The 17,659-nt window shown below is 37.8% G+C and overlaps 1 protein-coding gene across 4 annotated transcripts in view; it reads right to left on the bottom strand.

Annotated features, from left to right (window-relative positions):
• ABCC8 (ATP binding cassette subfamily C member 8) overlaps positions 1-17,659 on the bottom strand; it is a 95,769-nt gene that overhangs the window by 46,167 nt on the left and 31,943 nt on the right. For 2 of the 4 annotated variants that reach the window (XM_072985704.2, XM_020802952.3), the window contains exons 8-15: positions 15,560-15,715; positions 12,481-12,615; positions 10,615-10,777; positions 5,406-5,446; positions 3,695-3,840; positions 2,677-2,782; positions 1,957-2,067; positions 207-282 (exon numbers count right to left, since the gene is read on the bottom strand). In XM_072985704.2, the coding sequence (XP_072841805.2) occupies positions 207-282; positions 1,957-2,067; positions 2,677-2,782; positions 3,695-3,840; positions 5,406-5,446; positions 10,615-10,777; positions 12,481-12,615; positions 15,560-15,715 (934 nt within the window). The remainder of the gene's footprint in view (positions 1-206; positions 283-1,956; positions 2,068-2,676; positions 2,783-3,694; positions 3,841-5,405; positions 5,447-10,614; positions 10,778-12,480; positions 12,616-15,559; positions 15,716-17,659) is intronic. The other 2 variants (XM_078383873.1, XM_020802953.3) reach the window with 1 other exon arrangement.

Raw genomic sequence — 17,659 nt, 5'->3', positions numbered from 1 at the left:
GGAAATACATTTATATAATATTTTGATTTACTAAATATATTGGCACAAATCCTGATAGTTTTAGGCAACAAAGGGACACATGCATTCCCATTCGCGTTACAAAGATGGATGGGAGGGTAGATACAGATAAGAATGTAAATTCATATTTGACTTGCGAACAAAAGCTTACTTCTGCAGAAATTGTTTATTATAACGTGGGTTATTACCTCGTGGGATTTGAATATCAATGCTGGACAATGTTGGAGCTCCTTCAGGTGTCCAAGTGAAAAATCCATTTGTGACCTAAGGCAGCAGCAGCACCAGCAACAACAAAAAAGACAAATAATTCCTTTTCTTGCAAAATGTCACTCCTGTTTTTCTTCTTTACCAAATATTTTGGTTCAGTCTGGATTTATTTGATCTCTTGGTCATTCTGTTTCACCTGACTTAAACAAATACTTTGTCTGAGAAATCTATGCTCTACCATGAGTACTGTTTTCAGCTGTTCCATGGGAGGTTAAAAACCCACACAATTAAAAAAAACTATTTTTTTTTTTTTTTGGTTTTAGGTTGATTAACACACCTAATTTGCTAGTTTTAGAATTTTTAGATTACCTTTTAAAAACTTTGATAACTTTTTAAAGCTATTCTTTGGGGCGCAGCCCACACACTTGCTATGCTGATATAATCTGCTTTATCACTGTCAGCATGTGGGAGGAAATTTTCATCCCTGAGCTCTGAGTGTAGCAGTTGTTGAAGGACAGGACATTGACAAGCAGGCTGGCTGCAGGAAGGCAAACCCCGTTTCCATTCTGGCACCCAGGCTGCACAAAGGGACAAATAAAAAGGGGGAAATATTTGTTCCTCTGTGTTTATCAGAGTCTCCAGACCTGATGAACATGAAGGGATGAATATCCCACAAATCAGTAATATTTCATGAATATTATGATTCATTTTTAAAATTTATCCCAATGTCTGCACACAGTTAAAGGAATTCTGTACTTATATCCAGCAACTATATTTCAATTTGGGTAAAACAAGGTGGGGTGGTGGGTTTTTTTTTGACAACTGTCCTGGCAAGCTATTGGAGAAAGGAATTCAAAGCTTACCAAAAAACATGCATTGTTATTCTTTATACATAACGCATAGAAGAGACTAAATACAACACCGGAATAGAGGTTAGTAAGTGAAAAGCCATGTGTTGTAGGTGGTGGTGAAGATAGTAGCTCTTTAAACTGTCCCCTAGATCAGTGGTCCCCAACCTTGGGCCTCCAGATGTTCTTGGACTACAACTCTCATAAGCCTTCACCACCACTTCTGCTGGCCAGGATTTCTGGGAGTTGAAGTCCAACAACATCTGGAGGCCCAAGGTTGGAGAACACTGCCCTAGATCAGTGGTTCTTAACCTTTATTACTCAGGTGTTTTTGAACTGCAACTCCCAGAAACCCTAGCCAGAACAGCTGATGGTGAAGGCTTCTGGGAGTTGCAGTCCAAAAACACCTGAGAAACAAAGGTTAAGAACCAGTGCCCTAGATCACTCGGTGCAAGCAAAGAAAAGCCAGCTCTTCATTTATAGCAATGTCTGGAAATTTCATTCTAGATCCTGAGGACTCCCTGGCTAGCATTAATAGAGGCAATACAACAAGAGATTTCAGAATTTGCATTCTGTTTACTTTGTCTTGATAGAAATGCATGCCCTGAAATATGAAGAAAACTAGGCTGGATAGGAGTATCTGTGAAGAGTGAGTCTGTGTTTCTCCTCTTCAAAGAGACTTTGCCCTACACAGTCTGATAACTGTGTTACCAATTCACTCCATCTTCCAGACATAAAGAACTATCAAAATTCTTAAATGAGAAATAATTACTTGGCAGAAATTCTGCAATGCAAATAGGGGGCTTCAGGCAATACTGAACTCAGCACAATGGCTCCAACTTATTAGTAAAAACATTATTAGAAAGCGTGATCTTATTATCACCTTTACACAATAATCATCTGCTTCTGTGAATTTAAGAGGTCTTCTCCTAGGAGAGTTGCAATTGTTGCAATCTTCTCTGGCAGGCCTTTTACGGTTAACAACTCTGAGGGGCTGTGCAAGACCAGGAAGACAGAAATGTATGGTGAGTAGTGACACAAGGGTTAAACAATGAACAATTAGTTGGTTTTGTAATAGGAATCATTCTCGTTGCTCCTGCAAACCAAGAAAAGATGAGATGAAAAACCCATCTCTATCAGAAATGGTTGGGAAACAGCCATGGAGAGAAGGGATGTCTCAGTCAGCCTTGCTCAAAGATTTGGAAATTCTACTGAAATTCACAATAGCACCTGAACAAAGGCTCCACAGTAATCAGCAATGCTTGCATGGTGACTGAGATGTATCTCACTTCCCATACTGCCTCCCAGCAATTTCTGAGAAGGAAGGGAATTTATAATCTTTTCTTGATTGCTGCACAGTGTCAGATAGAAGTTTCTTCCAGTAATCTGCATCGCCAAACATCATTGGCCTTAAACAAACAAACAAACAAACAAACAAACCAGCCAATGTACAGTCTTTAATAAATAAACAGGAATATTAAAAACTTTTGCTGCTATAATTGTTAATTATAAGGGAACTGACAGGTTATTGGAGTGGTTCACAAGGATTAAAGAAGAGAAAACAGATCACCCATTTGGCATGTAGTACAATAGTAATACTTACAAGTGCCTGGTATTTATTGTGGTTGTCTTCATGTCTTGGTTCTGAACATCTGTCATGCTCCTCTCCAATTTCTTCACTTGAAAGAAATTCACTTAATTTCTGAACACTGTAGAAAGAGGAAGAAACTAGCAAACTAAAACAAATTGCACACAATGCCCGCTTTGACAGCAGGGCTCTCAACAGATATCCCACAGGAACCCTCTGTTGTTCAGTCCCCATGGAAGTTGTAGATTTCACTTGATTGGTTTGAAGCCAAAATAATTTATTGGTACATATGTCTCCAGTTCATTTAGTAAAAACATGTGCTACCCTTTTGGGGATTGAAAGCCACTGTGGTGCAGTGGGCAGAATTTTGGACTAGATTTGAGTTCAAATGTCTGGTTGGCTGTGAAAACTCACTAGAGGAATGACAATGGGAAGCCACTCCTATAACATCTCACATATCTCAAAAATTCTATAAGTTGGAAGCAACTTGATGGGACATTTAACAGTTAGAGCATCAAGCCACTTCTCGTTACAGTTATTATCATATTCTAAGGCCAATTCAGAATGCTTGTTATTACCTTCAAAAATCTTTAAATGAGGCTGAGATGAATTTTGCAGTCCCTGTTTATAAACTCATTGAGAAGTTCCATCAGACTGGCAGGAATGTGAGACATAGTTCCTTATTTGTGGAACTGCCTCCCTGCCTGAGGTTTAAAAGGATGGGAAATTCACCTCAATGATACCATTCTTGGATGCAAAAACAAATGTACTCCAGCTGTTAACCACTGCAGCAAGGAGCTACAAATTTAAAGCGGAGCATTCCCATTTTTTGAATTATTTATTTATTTTTTAAATAAAAATTTTATTGTATTTTTCTATTTTTCTATCAGTTGCAACCAGAGTGATTACAATATGTTCCATTCATTTCATCTTGTCTTATACTCTCTAACATAATATTAATCTAATCTGTACTACTTAAATCGGTGTAGATTTCACAATTTTTGAATTATTTCACCCAGCCAGGAAACCTTACCTTACAAGAGCTTTGACTGTAGATCGAACTACACTGGAGAGCAGGAACAGGGGAGTGACAAGGATGTGGAAGAGGGAGAGTGAAGCAAAGGCCACGGAAGGAGAAAAGTCAGCATTTTCAAATAGATGGGCGTGGACGACAAATGTCTTATTTTTTTAAAAAAAGCAAAAAGAAACTGTTTCAGTCAACTGTTTCACTGCATTTCAAAATAACCAGTATTCACCAGGAAATACTATGCAACTAGGCACTGTAAACTCTTTCTGGCTGTGTTTATATATGTATTTAACAATCAGCTATAAATACAAGAATTAAATAACAATTTGTTCACTTTGCATAATTTTTTTAAAAAAACGTGCAAAAGAAGAAAAAACAACAACAGGCAGCACTGATACCGTTTTGAAACCTCAAAGTACTGTAGAATAATGCTATAGAAGAGGTATTTCTGGATGGAACATGTGAACAAATTTGTTCTCAAAAATGCCTCAGTAGAGTAGCATTTCCATGTACCAATAAGATGTTGCCCAATGGAAGGTATTGATGGGAGTGGACTACTAAATCCTTAGGTTCTCTAGAGGTCTGTGTGCTGTAGAAGAGAATGAATCAGAAAGTAACCAGAAGAAGAAAAACTTTTTGCCTAGAGATAACTTTGCAGAGTTTTTAAGTAACTTGCTAGCTGCTCTGGTTTTACTCTGTCATCACTCTGTCAGGTTACACAACAAGAGCAGATGACATTCTTTCCCAAAATGTACAAGCAGAACAAAAGAAGGTAGAGTTCTGTTGTAGTTTGCCTTGCACAGAATGCCCTTGGGACAACAGAAACATATTCTGAAAATTGCACTGTCACAGCTATGGCTACATTTAAGTACAAATATACTAGAAAATACTGTAAGAATCAATAAGAATATTAAAGTATGTTAAATCAATCTCACCTATAATTTAGCTCTCTAAGATTAATTCAGTTCAAACATTATAATTATTTTGTGTGACACCTATTTCAATGGCCTGAAGGGAGCTATCTCTGATTCTGGTGGATGGAATAGGCTGAGCAGAAATACAGTTGTCTGCCTCATATTACCACCAAGTGAAATGATTGTTTTATCATGATCTCATATTGGCTACAGATATCACAGAGGGAACCAGGAACCAGTGGAAGCTTTTCAGAATCATAGAATCATGAAGTTGGAAGGGGCCTATAAGGCCATCAAGTCCAACCCCCTGTTCAGTGCAGAAATACAAATTACTACTCCTGCAGGAGTCGTGATTTGTATTTCTGCACTGATCTTGGTTCAAAAATCTCTGTTCAAAATCAGTGTCCTGCACTACTCCTGCAGGAGTAGTGCAGGACACTGATTTTGAACAGAGATTTTTTGGCAACTTCTCTCTTCCCCTCTACAGTCCACAGCACCATGTCCTCCAGTGGTCTGGACAATTCCTTGGCCTCTAGAATCAGCTTGCTGGGGCAGGTTGGGGAAAAGCTGTAGGGAGATGAGAGTTCAGAATAAATTGCTGTCCCACTTACTTGCTACAGTGAGAAAAAAAAAACACTGAGTGCAAGTGTAGATCCAATATAATACCATTTAAAACAAGCAAAAACAGAATTATACATTTGTTATTGACAAAAGGCTTTGAGACACTTGGCTGTGTAATCACACACTATGGTTGCAATGTAGAGGTTTTTTGCGGGGGCAGAACTTTCATAGTTAGTACTTACTATTAGAACAGCTGCAATAGGTATTGCTGCATTCATGAAAACTGTAAAGAAAACAGATACATGTTTTTCCCCATTTTTTCCCAATGTATATTGGCTGTAAGCTTATCTTTGGTTGTAAGGTCTTATCTGCCACCATAAATCTTATTTTAATGTAATTAACAGTTACTTTCCATTTCCCCCTCTAATTCCATGTCACCTATCTAGATTACCTACTGTTTCACACAAATGCTATGGCTTTTTAAAATCGACACTCTTCAGCTTGGATAACCTGGCAGTACTATAATATTGAAAAATAATAGTAAAAAAAAATTAAAAGTACACTTTTCCTAGAAATACACTCTGTATCCTAGATTTGCTGGTTTTCTTGCCGTGTCACAGCAAATACCATAGAATCTAGAGGTTCTTATTCACAGATGGCTAGGGATTAGAATGGACAGGGGAATATCTTTTTTTCTTACCCTGGGTTCATCTTCAAATTGATTGTTGACATAAATTATGCACCCTAATGTGAGTAATTATCCCTATATAAGCACCACTGAAACTTCTTGCTGTTTTGAACAAGGAGTTGCCTTCCGTCAAGCTGTCCTTTTAATCTCAGCAGTAGGATATATACCTAATCATTTGACTTCTTGGTTCACGTGTAATCTTGTTGCAATAGCTGAACATAACTTGGAAATATTTTTTAAATTTAGTAAATTTAGCTACCAATAGGGTCCATAAAATGGATAAGAAACTGTTGGAAAGATTTCATGCAAATATTCCCAGGTTCAGCCCCTGGTAATTCCAGGTAAGATGGGAAAGAATTCATGCCTGGTACTCTGCAGAGCTGCGCTCAGTCAACTCTTTTTCTTTTTGTCTGATATACCTGTCCAGTTTAATTTGACTACTTTTTTTGAAAACTGTCACAAAAAGAATTTTCAGCCTTTAGCCTTAGACAGGTGAACTCACCTCAGATATTAAATTTGAGCTGTATTTCAGTTTCATATAAGAGAGTTCCACATGTGTAGTTCTGTATATGTGAATAGTATAAATTTGGCTTATTTTACTGTTATTTTGTAATGTTTCAGAAAGAAATGTCTTAAGTTTTCTTTTAACCTAACTCATGCTAGCATTTAGTAGGAAACCGGCCATTTCTTGGGTTATATCTCAAAGGCATTTGAGTATACAAAGACAGGCTGAAATCCAGTTGCGAATCCAAGCTACAGTGACCCCACTGAACTAATTGCTGAATGGTGAATTAATGTGTACATTAACTCAATGGTTCTACTCTAGCTGGGTTTCAGGGCAAACTGTGTAACAATTAACAATCATGATGACAATGATGGTGATAACAACTAAATATGTAATAAATGACTGAAATTCAGTAATGTCTGAAGTAGATTAGGCCGATTAAATCAGTGGGGATGATGAGTCACTACTTACGTTATGTTCTATTGATTCAATGTACTTACTCTAGTTGCAGCTTACTACTAGATTTCAGTAATAATAACAAAACAAGTAAAATGATAACACTGTAAATAATTGTAAAGTAATAATAATTATTATCAGTGCTATCCTACCCATGATTAGTCATATTTATTCAAACAAAAGCCTCAGGAAATTGAAGCCTCAGAATAAAGCCTCACTCTTAAGTGAGTATGAGATGAACTTTAATAGTTCATAATAAAAAATTACTATATATATTGTCCTTCAAAAAATCCTAAGGGTAAAATAGGATCATACATTGAAGACATTTGCTGGTTCTTTACTTAGAAATGTCTCTAATAATTATGCCATAATGAGGTTAGTGCAAGGCTAAATGTGATGGCATAGTGCTAAATTAATAATGACAAATTTAACAATTAGACAAAGGCACTAAATTGCCCAAGAGATTGCAGATCTTTCCAAATGCCTTCTGAAAAGTATTACTAGTAAGTATCAATATCTGTTGATGGCCAAGCTATGTCACACTGAGACATCAGTATAAAGAATAAAAAAATGTTCCATTTACTTACTGATGTGAATATGTTAACAACAAACAAACTAGTGACATGGCTGTTTTTTAACAACTCTCTTCAATATACTTTTTACAGACATTTTTCTACCACCCACCATCAACAGACATTAACAGACTCTTTGAGCAAAAAAAGAGATTCTTTCAGCATAGAGGGGGGCGCTCAGAATTCTGACACACAGGAGAGAGCTATTGGTTAATGCTGGACAAATTGACAGCTACTCCCAGCATATAAAGGTCCCTCCCAGTCAAACAAAGCAGAAGGTAGAATATGAGGTTGTAAACTCCGATAATTTCAGCCACTGATTCATAAATTAGGACACTGAATTGGGCCCAGAAAGGTACCACCACCAGCTGACATAATAGGGGAGAAAATGCTTTCTATAAGCTGTAATTGCCTACAGATCATTATTTAAAATAAGAAAATAAATTAATTGTTCATTCACAGATTGCTTAGACACATTCTAAAATGTTTCAGTTAAAAGTAACAATTAAACATCCATTTGTTTTGAATAATTTAAAAAATATATTTTGATTTCTCAGGCACCCATAATGAAAAGTCTGTAAAGTTTATGTAGTTGTGACGTATTGGCTTTTTTGTACATTTTTATGGGTCAATATACTACAGACGTCAAGATGTCTCTTTCATAATGAGCATTTAGAAAGATAAAATAAGATCTCGTAAGAATTAACAAAAACACAAGCAGCTTTCCAGCATTAAAGAGTGAGGTTAATGCCCCAAATGCTGCCAAATCTTGAAAACATTCCCACAGCCTTTTCCTTTATATTTATTAACCTCAGCTGACTAATACACAAATTTGGACAACATACTATCTTTCTTTGGATAATTAGTGTAAAATCCGTATGTGTCCTCTTAACATCTATTAATTTAATTTATATTCTGCATTTATTCTAAAGACCAAATGTTACACTTGTGAAATATAGTAACATTTAAAATTTGTTTTGGAAGAGTGATTTGTTTAGGGAATATGCACATAATTTGGTAGCACAATATATCGTGACAATTGCTTCATCCAGCTTGTCACAAATTTAGAGCTGTCATACACTCAAGCAGAAAATAGCCACTGTGCCCTTATCCAGATTGGATGGAGGAGACCTGTGAAGTATTCTTTAAGTTGCAACTGGAGGGTCAGATCAAACATTATTTATTATCTTTGATTTTGTACAAGCTATCCTGTCATAGCTATTTTTCCATCCCTATATTACATGAATTGATCCAGATGTATTGGGTACAGGGTGAAAGTCATAAGTTAACTCAGCATAGTCCTGAAGAAGGCAGTTGTCATGCATAAAGTCTTTTTTTGAGTCTGGAATATGAGGACAAACATTTAAGTATTGCATTGCAGAAGGGTATCAGAAAAAAGTGAAAATAAAATAACAAAAACATTGTGGCATTTTAAAAGACTAACGGCAATATTTCAATGGGAGTCTTTGTGATTCAAATCCAGTGCTTCAGATGCTGGAGCCATGGAGGCTCACTTTGAAATATTACAGTTAGTCATAAAGGTACCTCGTGGCGCAGTGGTAAACCGCTGTACTGCAGCTAAAACTGTGCTCACGACCTGGGGTTCAAATCCCAGGTAGCCGACTCAAGGTTGACTCAGCCTTCTATCCTTCCAAGGTCGGTAAAATGAGTACCCAGCTCGCTGGGGGGCGGGGGCAATGTGTAGCCTGCATAATTAAATTGTAAACCGCCCAGAGAGTGCTTGAAGCGCCATGGGGCGGTATATAAGCAGCACGCTTTGCTTTTTTGCTTTTACCACTACATTTTTGTTTGTTTTTCTTAAATTATCTGCTTCAATTTTTTTTTTGCCTGATATACTTGCACAGATTAATATGGCTACTTTAAAAAACCTGTCTCAGAAGTAATTTTCAGCCTTCAGCCTTAGACAACTGAACTCGCTTTAAACGTTAACTTCACCCTCAGAGGTTTGCCAGGAAACACAAACCAATGACTTGTATATGAGTAAATGTTCCTAGCTTTTACATTCATTCTTTTAACACTTGAGCTTCTTCCATACTTAGTTATCACTGTTAGATCTGGAATATCAATGTAAAGTTCATGCAGGTGATGTACCACAATTTATATTTAATTCAATTTAATAAATATATAAATTAATTTATAAATTAAATAAAATGTATATCTAACACCTTATTTATATCTTTAAAAGATATGTGTGTCTCTGCATTGTATTAGCTTTTGAACTGGTGTAAAGTCAGTCTCCATCCCCTGCCAGTGCTTCCAAACTGTCTCAGTTTAGATAGCAAACAACATTAAATAAATAAGATGGTCTTGGCTTAAGGCAGGAGGAAATGTATTTACAGTTCAGGCATAAGGTATCCTGCAACTTCATGCTGCTATACTCAACTTAAAATCTAGCACTATATAAATAAAACATATTTTGTACATAATTTAAGATGGTGATCAGGAGTCTGTTGTGATGAAAGGCCTGTAATACATATACAGATTCCATGTATAAAACCCCTAAAAGGGACCAACATAGGGTGGGAAATGATCTGCTTCTGTTATCATGCTTACTGCCAAGTACAATCACTGACACTCTCAGATTATCTGAAAAGGGGTTTTGGCCCCAAGGTCATTAAGTCCATCTTCACCCCTTTTTTTTGGTCACTAAAACAGAAATTATAAAAGATGGAAACTTTCCCCTTCCACTGATTTTAGTGAAGTTCACATTTTATTTATTACAAACATTTTTATCATTCCTTAACCACAATTCCGAAGGAATTTATGCAAAAAAATTTCCCCACTCTTGCCTTGAAACAGTTTCTAGCTGAAAACCACCCTACATCCATCAGACTTGTACACTATCCATCAATTCTACAGCTTAAATCCAACTAAAGAATCAGTGAGAATAATTAGAATTTGGTAAAGCAAGACCTACAAACATTCCTCTAATTCAGTGAATCTAATTTAACTGATTAAGCTTTATATCTTGAATTTTAAGACTGCAGTTTTATAACCTGATTTCTCTGGACCTTACAACTGACTTATCTGTACTGGATGCTTTTCAAAAAACATACATGCAAAGGCAAATACTGTCCTGGAGCCCTTATCAGCAGGTGTCTTTATGGTGCTAAATCTGCAGCACCTACACAAACTGAAAGCTTGGAAACACATTAGTAGCTATATATTCCCCAAATCAATCAAGAAGTCAATAGGAAGCAGTTACTTACTTGATATGGAGGTATAGAGAGCAAAGGCCCTTAAACTAGTCATTTCCTTTTGGCGTGTTTCCTCCACACTGCTATGAAAGATGTGTTCCCAGGCATAGAGCTTAAGAAGTTTTATGCCTCGAAGCATTTCATTTGTTTTCTTTAGTCTCTCATTGGAATATTCCTGTGCGATTGACCCAAAAATAAATTCATATAATTGTGAGACTAAAACATATACTGTCATTAAAAAATACATGGTAATGTAAATTGGCTACTGAAGTGAGAAGCTTCTAGCCCATATTTGGAACTTCAACTCAAATTTGAATTCCCCATTTACTAATTCTACTCCCAGCAAACTGTGGCCAAAGTCTTCTCAACATTTACTACAAAAATGTCTGTGCATGTTATACTGAGGATCACAGTTTGAAATGTTAATTAGCTCAAACATGACAGTGGCAAGGGGGATTCTGAGCAGCAATGCTCTTTCTGAATAGAAGGGATCAGATGGATTGTAGATATGCTGCTCCAACTTCAAGCCACCAATAAATGTTTGGTACTGCTCAGCAGACAAAATTCTAGGGAAGAATTTTGTTGGACTGTAAAGTTTCATTAAGACTTAAATTAGGGTTCCCTTGAAACAACTGCTGGTGTTGTGGAATACATTGGCTGCTATTTCTTCCTTAGCATCTCTTTTGTATTAGGCACAAATGATTATGACCACCAAAGTCCAGTAAAGGATATTAATCCAGTGGTTCCCAACATTGGGTCCTCAGAGGTTCTTGGACTACAACTCCCAAAAGGCTTCACCTGTGCTAACTAGGATATCTGGGAGATGTAGTTCAAGAACAGCTGGGGACCCAAGATTGGAAACCACACAGTATGAGCAGAGCACAGAGTGCTGTCCTCTGAAGATGCCGGCCACAGAGACTGGCAAAACGTAAGGAAGAACAAACTTCAGAACACAGCCAAAGAGCCCGAAAAACCCACAACAACCACACAATAATCCTTCACTTTGTTTAATTCCTTTGCTGGTAAATTTCATGTTTTGTAGTACAGTGAGGATTTGATGCTGGAATTTCTACTTCCAAGATAAATGCTTTAGCTAAATACACCCAAAGAGAAAATTCCTGCATCTTTTGTTAGTTTTGCTTTTGCAGTCATAGGCGGCTGCATTTTTCGTCTGGTTCAGAGAATAAAGAGGAAAATTACATATTCTTAGCTTATTTTTTTCTTATTGTGTAAGTAGATTTCTTGAAAACACTGCTGGATATCTATACAGATAGAATTCCGTACCTCTTAACTAGTGGAAGGTTATATTAATAAATAATTTATTTTGAGCAAACACATAATTGTTGTGTAAATGAAACAAATCAGCTTTAACAAAACAAGACTAAAAGAAAGGCACAATAATAAAATTGGAGTCTCTGGTTGTGATTGGAGATGGGGGTATTTGTATACAAATACAAATATCCCCATGCAGTGGGACTTAACAAGGGGATGGCTCTTGGGGCTGGACCATCCACTCACATGTCCAGTGGTAGCAGTGGCCTCGCTCATCCTTCCAATCACTCCCGGAGCGCCAATCTCTTCCTACTTGGCTAGCCACTCCAGGCAGGGGGAGGGAGGACGGGTCCCCCTACACGGCTGCCGAGCAGCTAGCCAAGCGGGAAGACAGCGGCTCTCCAGGAGTGATTGGAAGGATGAGCAAGGCTACCATCACCAGAGGATGCATGATTGGATGGTCCGGCTCCAGAGGCCGGACCCTCGTTAAGTCCAGCTGTGTGGGGATACTTGTATTCGTGTACAAATAAGAATACCCTCATCTCTAGTTGTGATACTAGATGAATACATAGTAACATGTTAATTGGAAATACCTGAAAAACTTACCAATGTGCTTCTCTGAGCTTGTGAAAGTTTTGTGGCAACAAAGTACTGAACAGGTGCAAGCACTATGATCACCGCAGCTCCAATTAAGGCACTGATTCCATGCAGATAGTACAGGAGAAGGATTCCTACAATAATCTAGCACAGAGAGCAGAGACAGGAGAGGAATTTTTTTTTTTTAGCCAGTACACAGTAAAGAATGATTAGAAGTCAAATGCTAAGTAGGTTCCCTGGAATAAAATGATAAGAACCCTAGCAATTAATTACTCCCATATCTTTCTCAAAATCACAAATAACTCTCAGATCTTTGTGACATAATGGCATGTTTGCTTATTGTAAATAGCACTTCAGAATGGGAAGAAGTGCTGTTAAGAATATGAATGAATCAATATAATCAGGAGAGGCCGTTGCTAGAAAGAAGCTGTTGCTATTGAGCAATATCCAAGAGTGAGGGAAGGGAGCCCTTAAATGCTTACCCATGAGAAATGCAACATGGTGGTGTAACAGAGTGGCCAACAATAGTAAGGCAGGTGAGGGTTTGAGCAACCTACACTGGATAGTATTTGTAAATTATAGCTGTAATTCACATTTTCCTCCTCCTTTGTCCCTCCCATTGGCAAAAGTTTAGGAAGTATCATACCTCTTGGTTGCTGTTCACCAAAGATATTTGCTAATTATTCTTTCTTACCTAGTACACTACATCAAAGGCCATGGCTTTGGAGTTATTTGCTTGTTTACTTATTTATTTAAGGCCTTTTTAGTTTAAAAAAGTTACTCCTATGGACTACAACTCCCAGAATCCCCCACCCAGTTGAAAAAAATTAAAATATTTCACATTCCAGTAAACTCCTTGTTTATTTGTAATTCTAATTAAGTATGAAATACCATTTAAAAACTTTACTACATGATTATTTATCCATAATAATTCAGTGTCTACATGAAGCCGAAATGTTATTTGCAAGCAACAAGTAAGCAACTGAAAATTATAGAAGGGTAATAATCACGTAAAAGGCTGCAAGTTTGATCCAGATTTAGTCATACTTACAGTTGATTATGATTAACTTATCTATATTCTCGAAGGGTTTCATGGTATGGATCCGATGGATGTTGTAGGTTTTTTGGGCTGTTTGGCTGTGTTCAGGAGCATGGCCAAACAGCCCAAAAAACCTACAACAACCATTAATTTGTCTCATTAATTTCACCAAGTCTTCTGATTGACTAAGCCTGGATCTAACACTGCCTAATGATCACTGCCTAACTTCCTTTTAAAATTAATTATATTACTACAGTGGTGCCTCGCTTAGCGACGTTAATCCATTCCAGGAAAAACGTTGTTAAGGGATTTCGTCGCTAAGTGATTTTTAAAAGCCCATAGAAACGCATTAAAACGTGTTTAATGCGTTCCTATGGGCTTAAAAACAGACCTTAAGCGAAGATCCTCCATAGGGGTGGCCATTTTCGGTGCCTCTAAAGCGAGGCAAAACAGCGATGGCCATTTTGGAACTGCCGATCAGCTGTGCGAAAATGGGGGGGTTGCAGTGATTGCTTCCGCGCGATCATCGCAAATGCCCCGTTTTCACACAGCTGATCGGTGGGGCTTCAGGATGATGGGGGAAGCACTTCCCCCCATCATTTTCGCCCAGCTGTTCCCCCCATCATCCCAAAGCCCGCATTTTCACCCAGCTGATCGGCAGAGCTTCGGGATGATTGGGGCACTTCCCCCGATGAAGCCCTGCCGATCAGCTGTGCGAAAATGGGGTGTTTGCGATGATCGCTTCCCTGCGATTATCACAAAGTGATTTTTCCCCATAGGGAACATCGCAATGCGATCTCAAAAGCGATCGCAAAATCTTAACCACTATGCGGATTCGTCGTTAAATGGGGCGCCCGTTAAGCGAGGCACCACTGTACTAGGTATGGAGGTATTTGTGTTCGTATATGAATATGAATATACCGCTCATCTGGAGTTAACGGGGATCCGCCCCCTGGGGCCAAAACATCCACTCACGCTTCTGTTGGTGGCAGCGGCCTTGCTCATCCTTCGAATCACTCCTGGAGTGCCACTATCTTCCTGCTCAGCTGGCCACTCCAGGCAAGGGGAGGGAGGATGAGTCTCTCTGCATGGCTGCCAAGGGGCCAGCTGAGCGGGAAGAGAACGGTGCTCCGGGAGTGATTGGAAGAATGAGCGAGGCTGCCGCCGTCAGAAGCATGAGTGGACAGTCCAGCCCCAGGGGGGTGGACCCTTGTTAAGTCCAGCTGTGTGGGGATATTTACATTTGTCTACAAATATTAATACCTCCATCTCTAATTACTACACTTCCATTAGAATCTGAGATCATTGAAGCATCTATGATGAAGATGTTTATAAAACAAATGTATTGCCACAATTGTGTTCTGTAACTGAAGAAAAGTTTCTTTCCTTGAATATTTGTGAACCTGAGCCACTGAGTATGTTCTTTCATTGAAAATACTGTATACATTCTTCTTCTACATGACTCTTATATTTTAAAAAACCATACTTGGAAAGGTACTCAGAGAATTCTGCAAGGAACTGTTTCTTGACATCCCTAAACCTGTCAAAAGTGCCTTGAAAGTTATTTTCTGGATGCAAAACTATGTGCCAAATATAATGGAAATGGAAGCTATGTGTCAGGAATGGCAGAAAGGGAGAAACAAGAATCTATATGATTCAGTATGTGTGTTTGTGTGTGTTGAGTATCAGACCTCTGTTCCAGGTAAGACAATGTATTCATTAGGTCCTGTCTGATCCTAATGTCTCCTCTTCATACTTTCCTAACCAGCATGGCTACAAAGTAAGAGCACCTAGGACAGCTTCATTTTAGTCTTAAATTACCTTCAGTAATAATCATAAAAAAGTTCTATTTCTTTCTGCTTTTCCACAGATTTGCAATTTCTAAACAACAAAATAATTGACATGTGGGTATTGTTAAATTAAACAAGTGAACAAAAGCTCCTCATATGTTGTGCACATTCTGACCCCTTGAGAGATATTTACAACAGCATAAAAGCCCTTCAAATTCACCTCTGTTCCCATGGGACAAAATCACTTTCAGATCCTTACCTGTACTGGCATAGCCCAAAGGTTAGGGCAAAGGAAGAAGAACCACATTAGCTGGTTTGTATCTATTGCAACCAGGTTACAAATCTGACCTGCCGTCATTTCTCCCATAGACATGTTGGAAGTGGACAGCCTCATTATCTTATTATAAATTTTTGTCTACAAAGAAAGCACAATGTTATATTTGAAAAATGAATACCCCCCACTATTGTGAAACTAATTATATATGTCAACTTATTCTGTTACAGACTAATTTTACAGACAATTTGATTTCCTCTCATTTATCTCTAAATGAAAATAATGGTTTATAGCAATGTATCTATAATTAGTCCAAAACCACACATTTGTTTCAGATCTATGGAAGACAGTGTTCAGTGGTTTAATTAAAATCTGGTATCTTACATTTCTATTATGAAAAAAATTATAAGTTTAACTCCTCATAACAAACACAAACTATTCATTTATGAAGTGAAATACAGAAAATATAGTATATTTGGGGGAAACTCTGAACATTTGAGAATGGTTGAGCCACAGCTGAGCAATGCTTCAGCAGCGTGGCTCATCTTTGCCTTCTTCCCCAGAGGCAGCAAGACCTTGTAGTCTCATGTGAGCAATCCAGTGGGAGAGGGGGGAATGTTACATTATTTAAGGGCCATCCCCCCCCCTCATCTTTCTCTTCCTTCGCTGGCATGGTGCAGGATAGAGTACAGCTTCTCGATGTCACTCAAGCTGTGTTGCAGATTGGCGGTCTTTGCATTGCAAATTTGGGGTTGGGAGGGTAGCATTGGCTCCCTCCTGTGGTTTGATTGACCTTGTTCTTTGATTATTTTAAGCAGCTTTAGTTCCTGAATCAATTTAATAGGACTCATTTAATTTTTATTGATTCGACTAGGCATCAGACCAAGAGGGGTGCCACTGCACAGACCACGCTCCCGTGCAATCAGATTTTACCCTTTGATTTTAGCATCCCGGGAGTGGGGTTATTGGATAGAGTGATGGTTATAATTGTTAAATACAAACAAGGGGATTAAATAATAATAATAATAAAAAATAATCAGCTATCGGGGAATAAATTGAGCCGGTTTAATAATACCCTGTTGATCGGGGCTTTTTCGTTAAGAGGCAGTTTATGACTTAGCCGCTTGGCTTTTTAGAGGCTTGGCACTTTGCTCCCTCCCCCATTTCTACTTCTGAGAGACAGAGCTTCCAGCCTCAGATGGCAATCAGAATTTTGAATTTCACCACATGATTGGCCGTTAGGGCCAGCGTGTATATATAGGGAGGCATCCATTTTTTATATCATCAGCCATTCCCATTACATAATTAATACACTGGTTTTAACTTTTTAGATTTTAGGCTTCTCTTCAATAATTAATTGATAAACTTTGAGTTAATTGGTTACTCATTTTTGAGATTTGATTGTGCATAATTAGAACTTTATTTGATTAAATAATAATTTAAATATTTCTTAGTCTGTAGGTATCATTGTTTAAATTAATTTAGTATTACTTATAATCTCATATTAAGTTATTGGGTTTTAGTAGTGTTACTTGGAGGATTACATAAATGGATAGTTAATTGATTAATTAAAGTATTTGCATACATTAATTCATTTCAATAATAAATAAGTAATTATAATATATTTGAATAAATTAGTGCATTGCTATAAATTTCTGGTTTCTAGCTTGCACAATCAAGCTTGGTAAAGGTACAATGGTGGTTGCTGCTGGAACGGCAGATAGCGTTTCTGCTGCCTGATGTCATGAGGTAATTCTTTCCATAGGGTTGTTTCAAATCAGGAAGCAGGGGCAGCTAAGGATGCTGCAGAGTGATGAAGAAATCCATAATAGAAAGGAAAAACAAATGCAGCCACTCATGGAATGCAGAGATGGAGTTGTGTTATAAGCATCTATAGTACCAATGCTATATCTACAATATATATCAATATGTACCTACAGTGAGCCCACTAATGTAATGTTTGGAAGACCTGAGGAAGGTGCTGTACTGTATAATGACAGAAAGCGTTAAGTCAAAATTTCTCAGAAGAGAATTTGCTGAGATTTTTCTTTTTCTTACTTCTGTAGAAATATAAGGCCACTTTGC

Source organism: Pogona vitticeps, chromosome 1, assembly GCF_051106095.1.
Source record: "Pogona vitticeps strain Pit_001003342236 chromosome 1, PviZW2.1, whole genome shotgun sequence".
Taxonomy (NCBI): Eukaryota; Metazoa; Chordata; class Lepidosauria; order Squamata; family Agamidae; genus Pogona; species Pogona vitticeps.
This window is presented reverse-complemented; position numbering and strand designations above follow the sequence as displayed.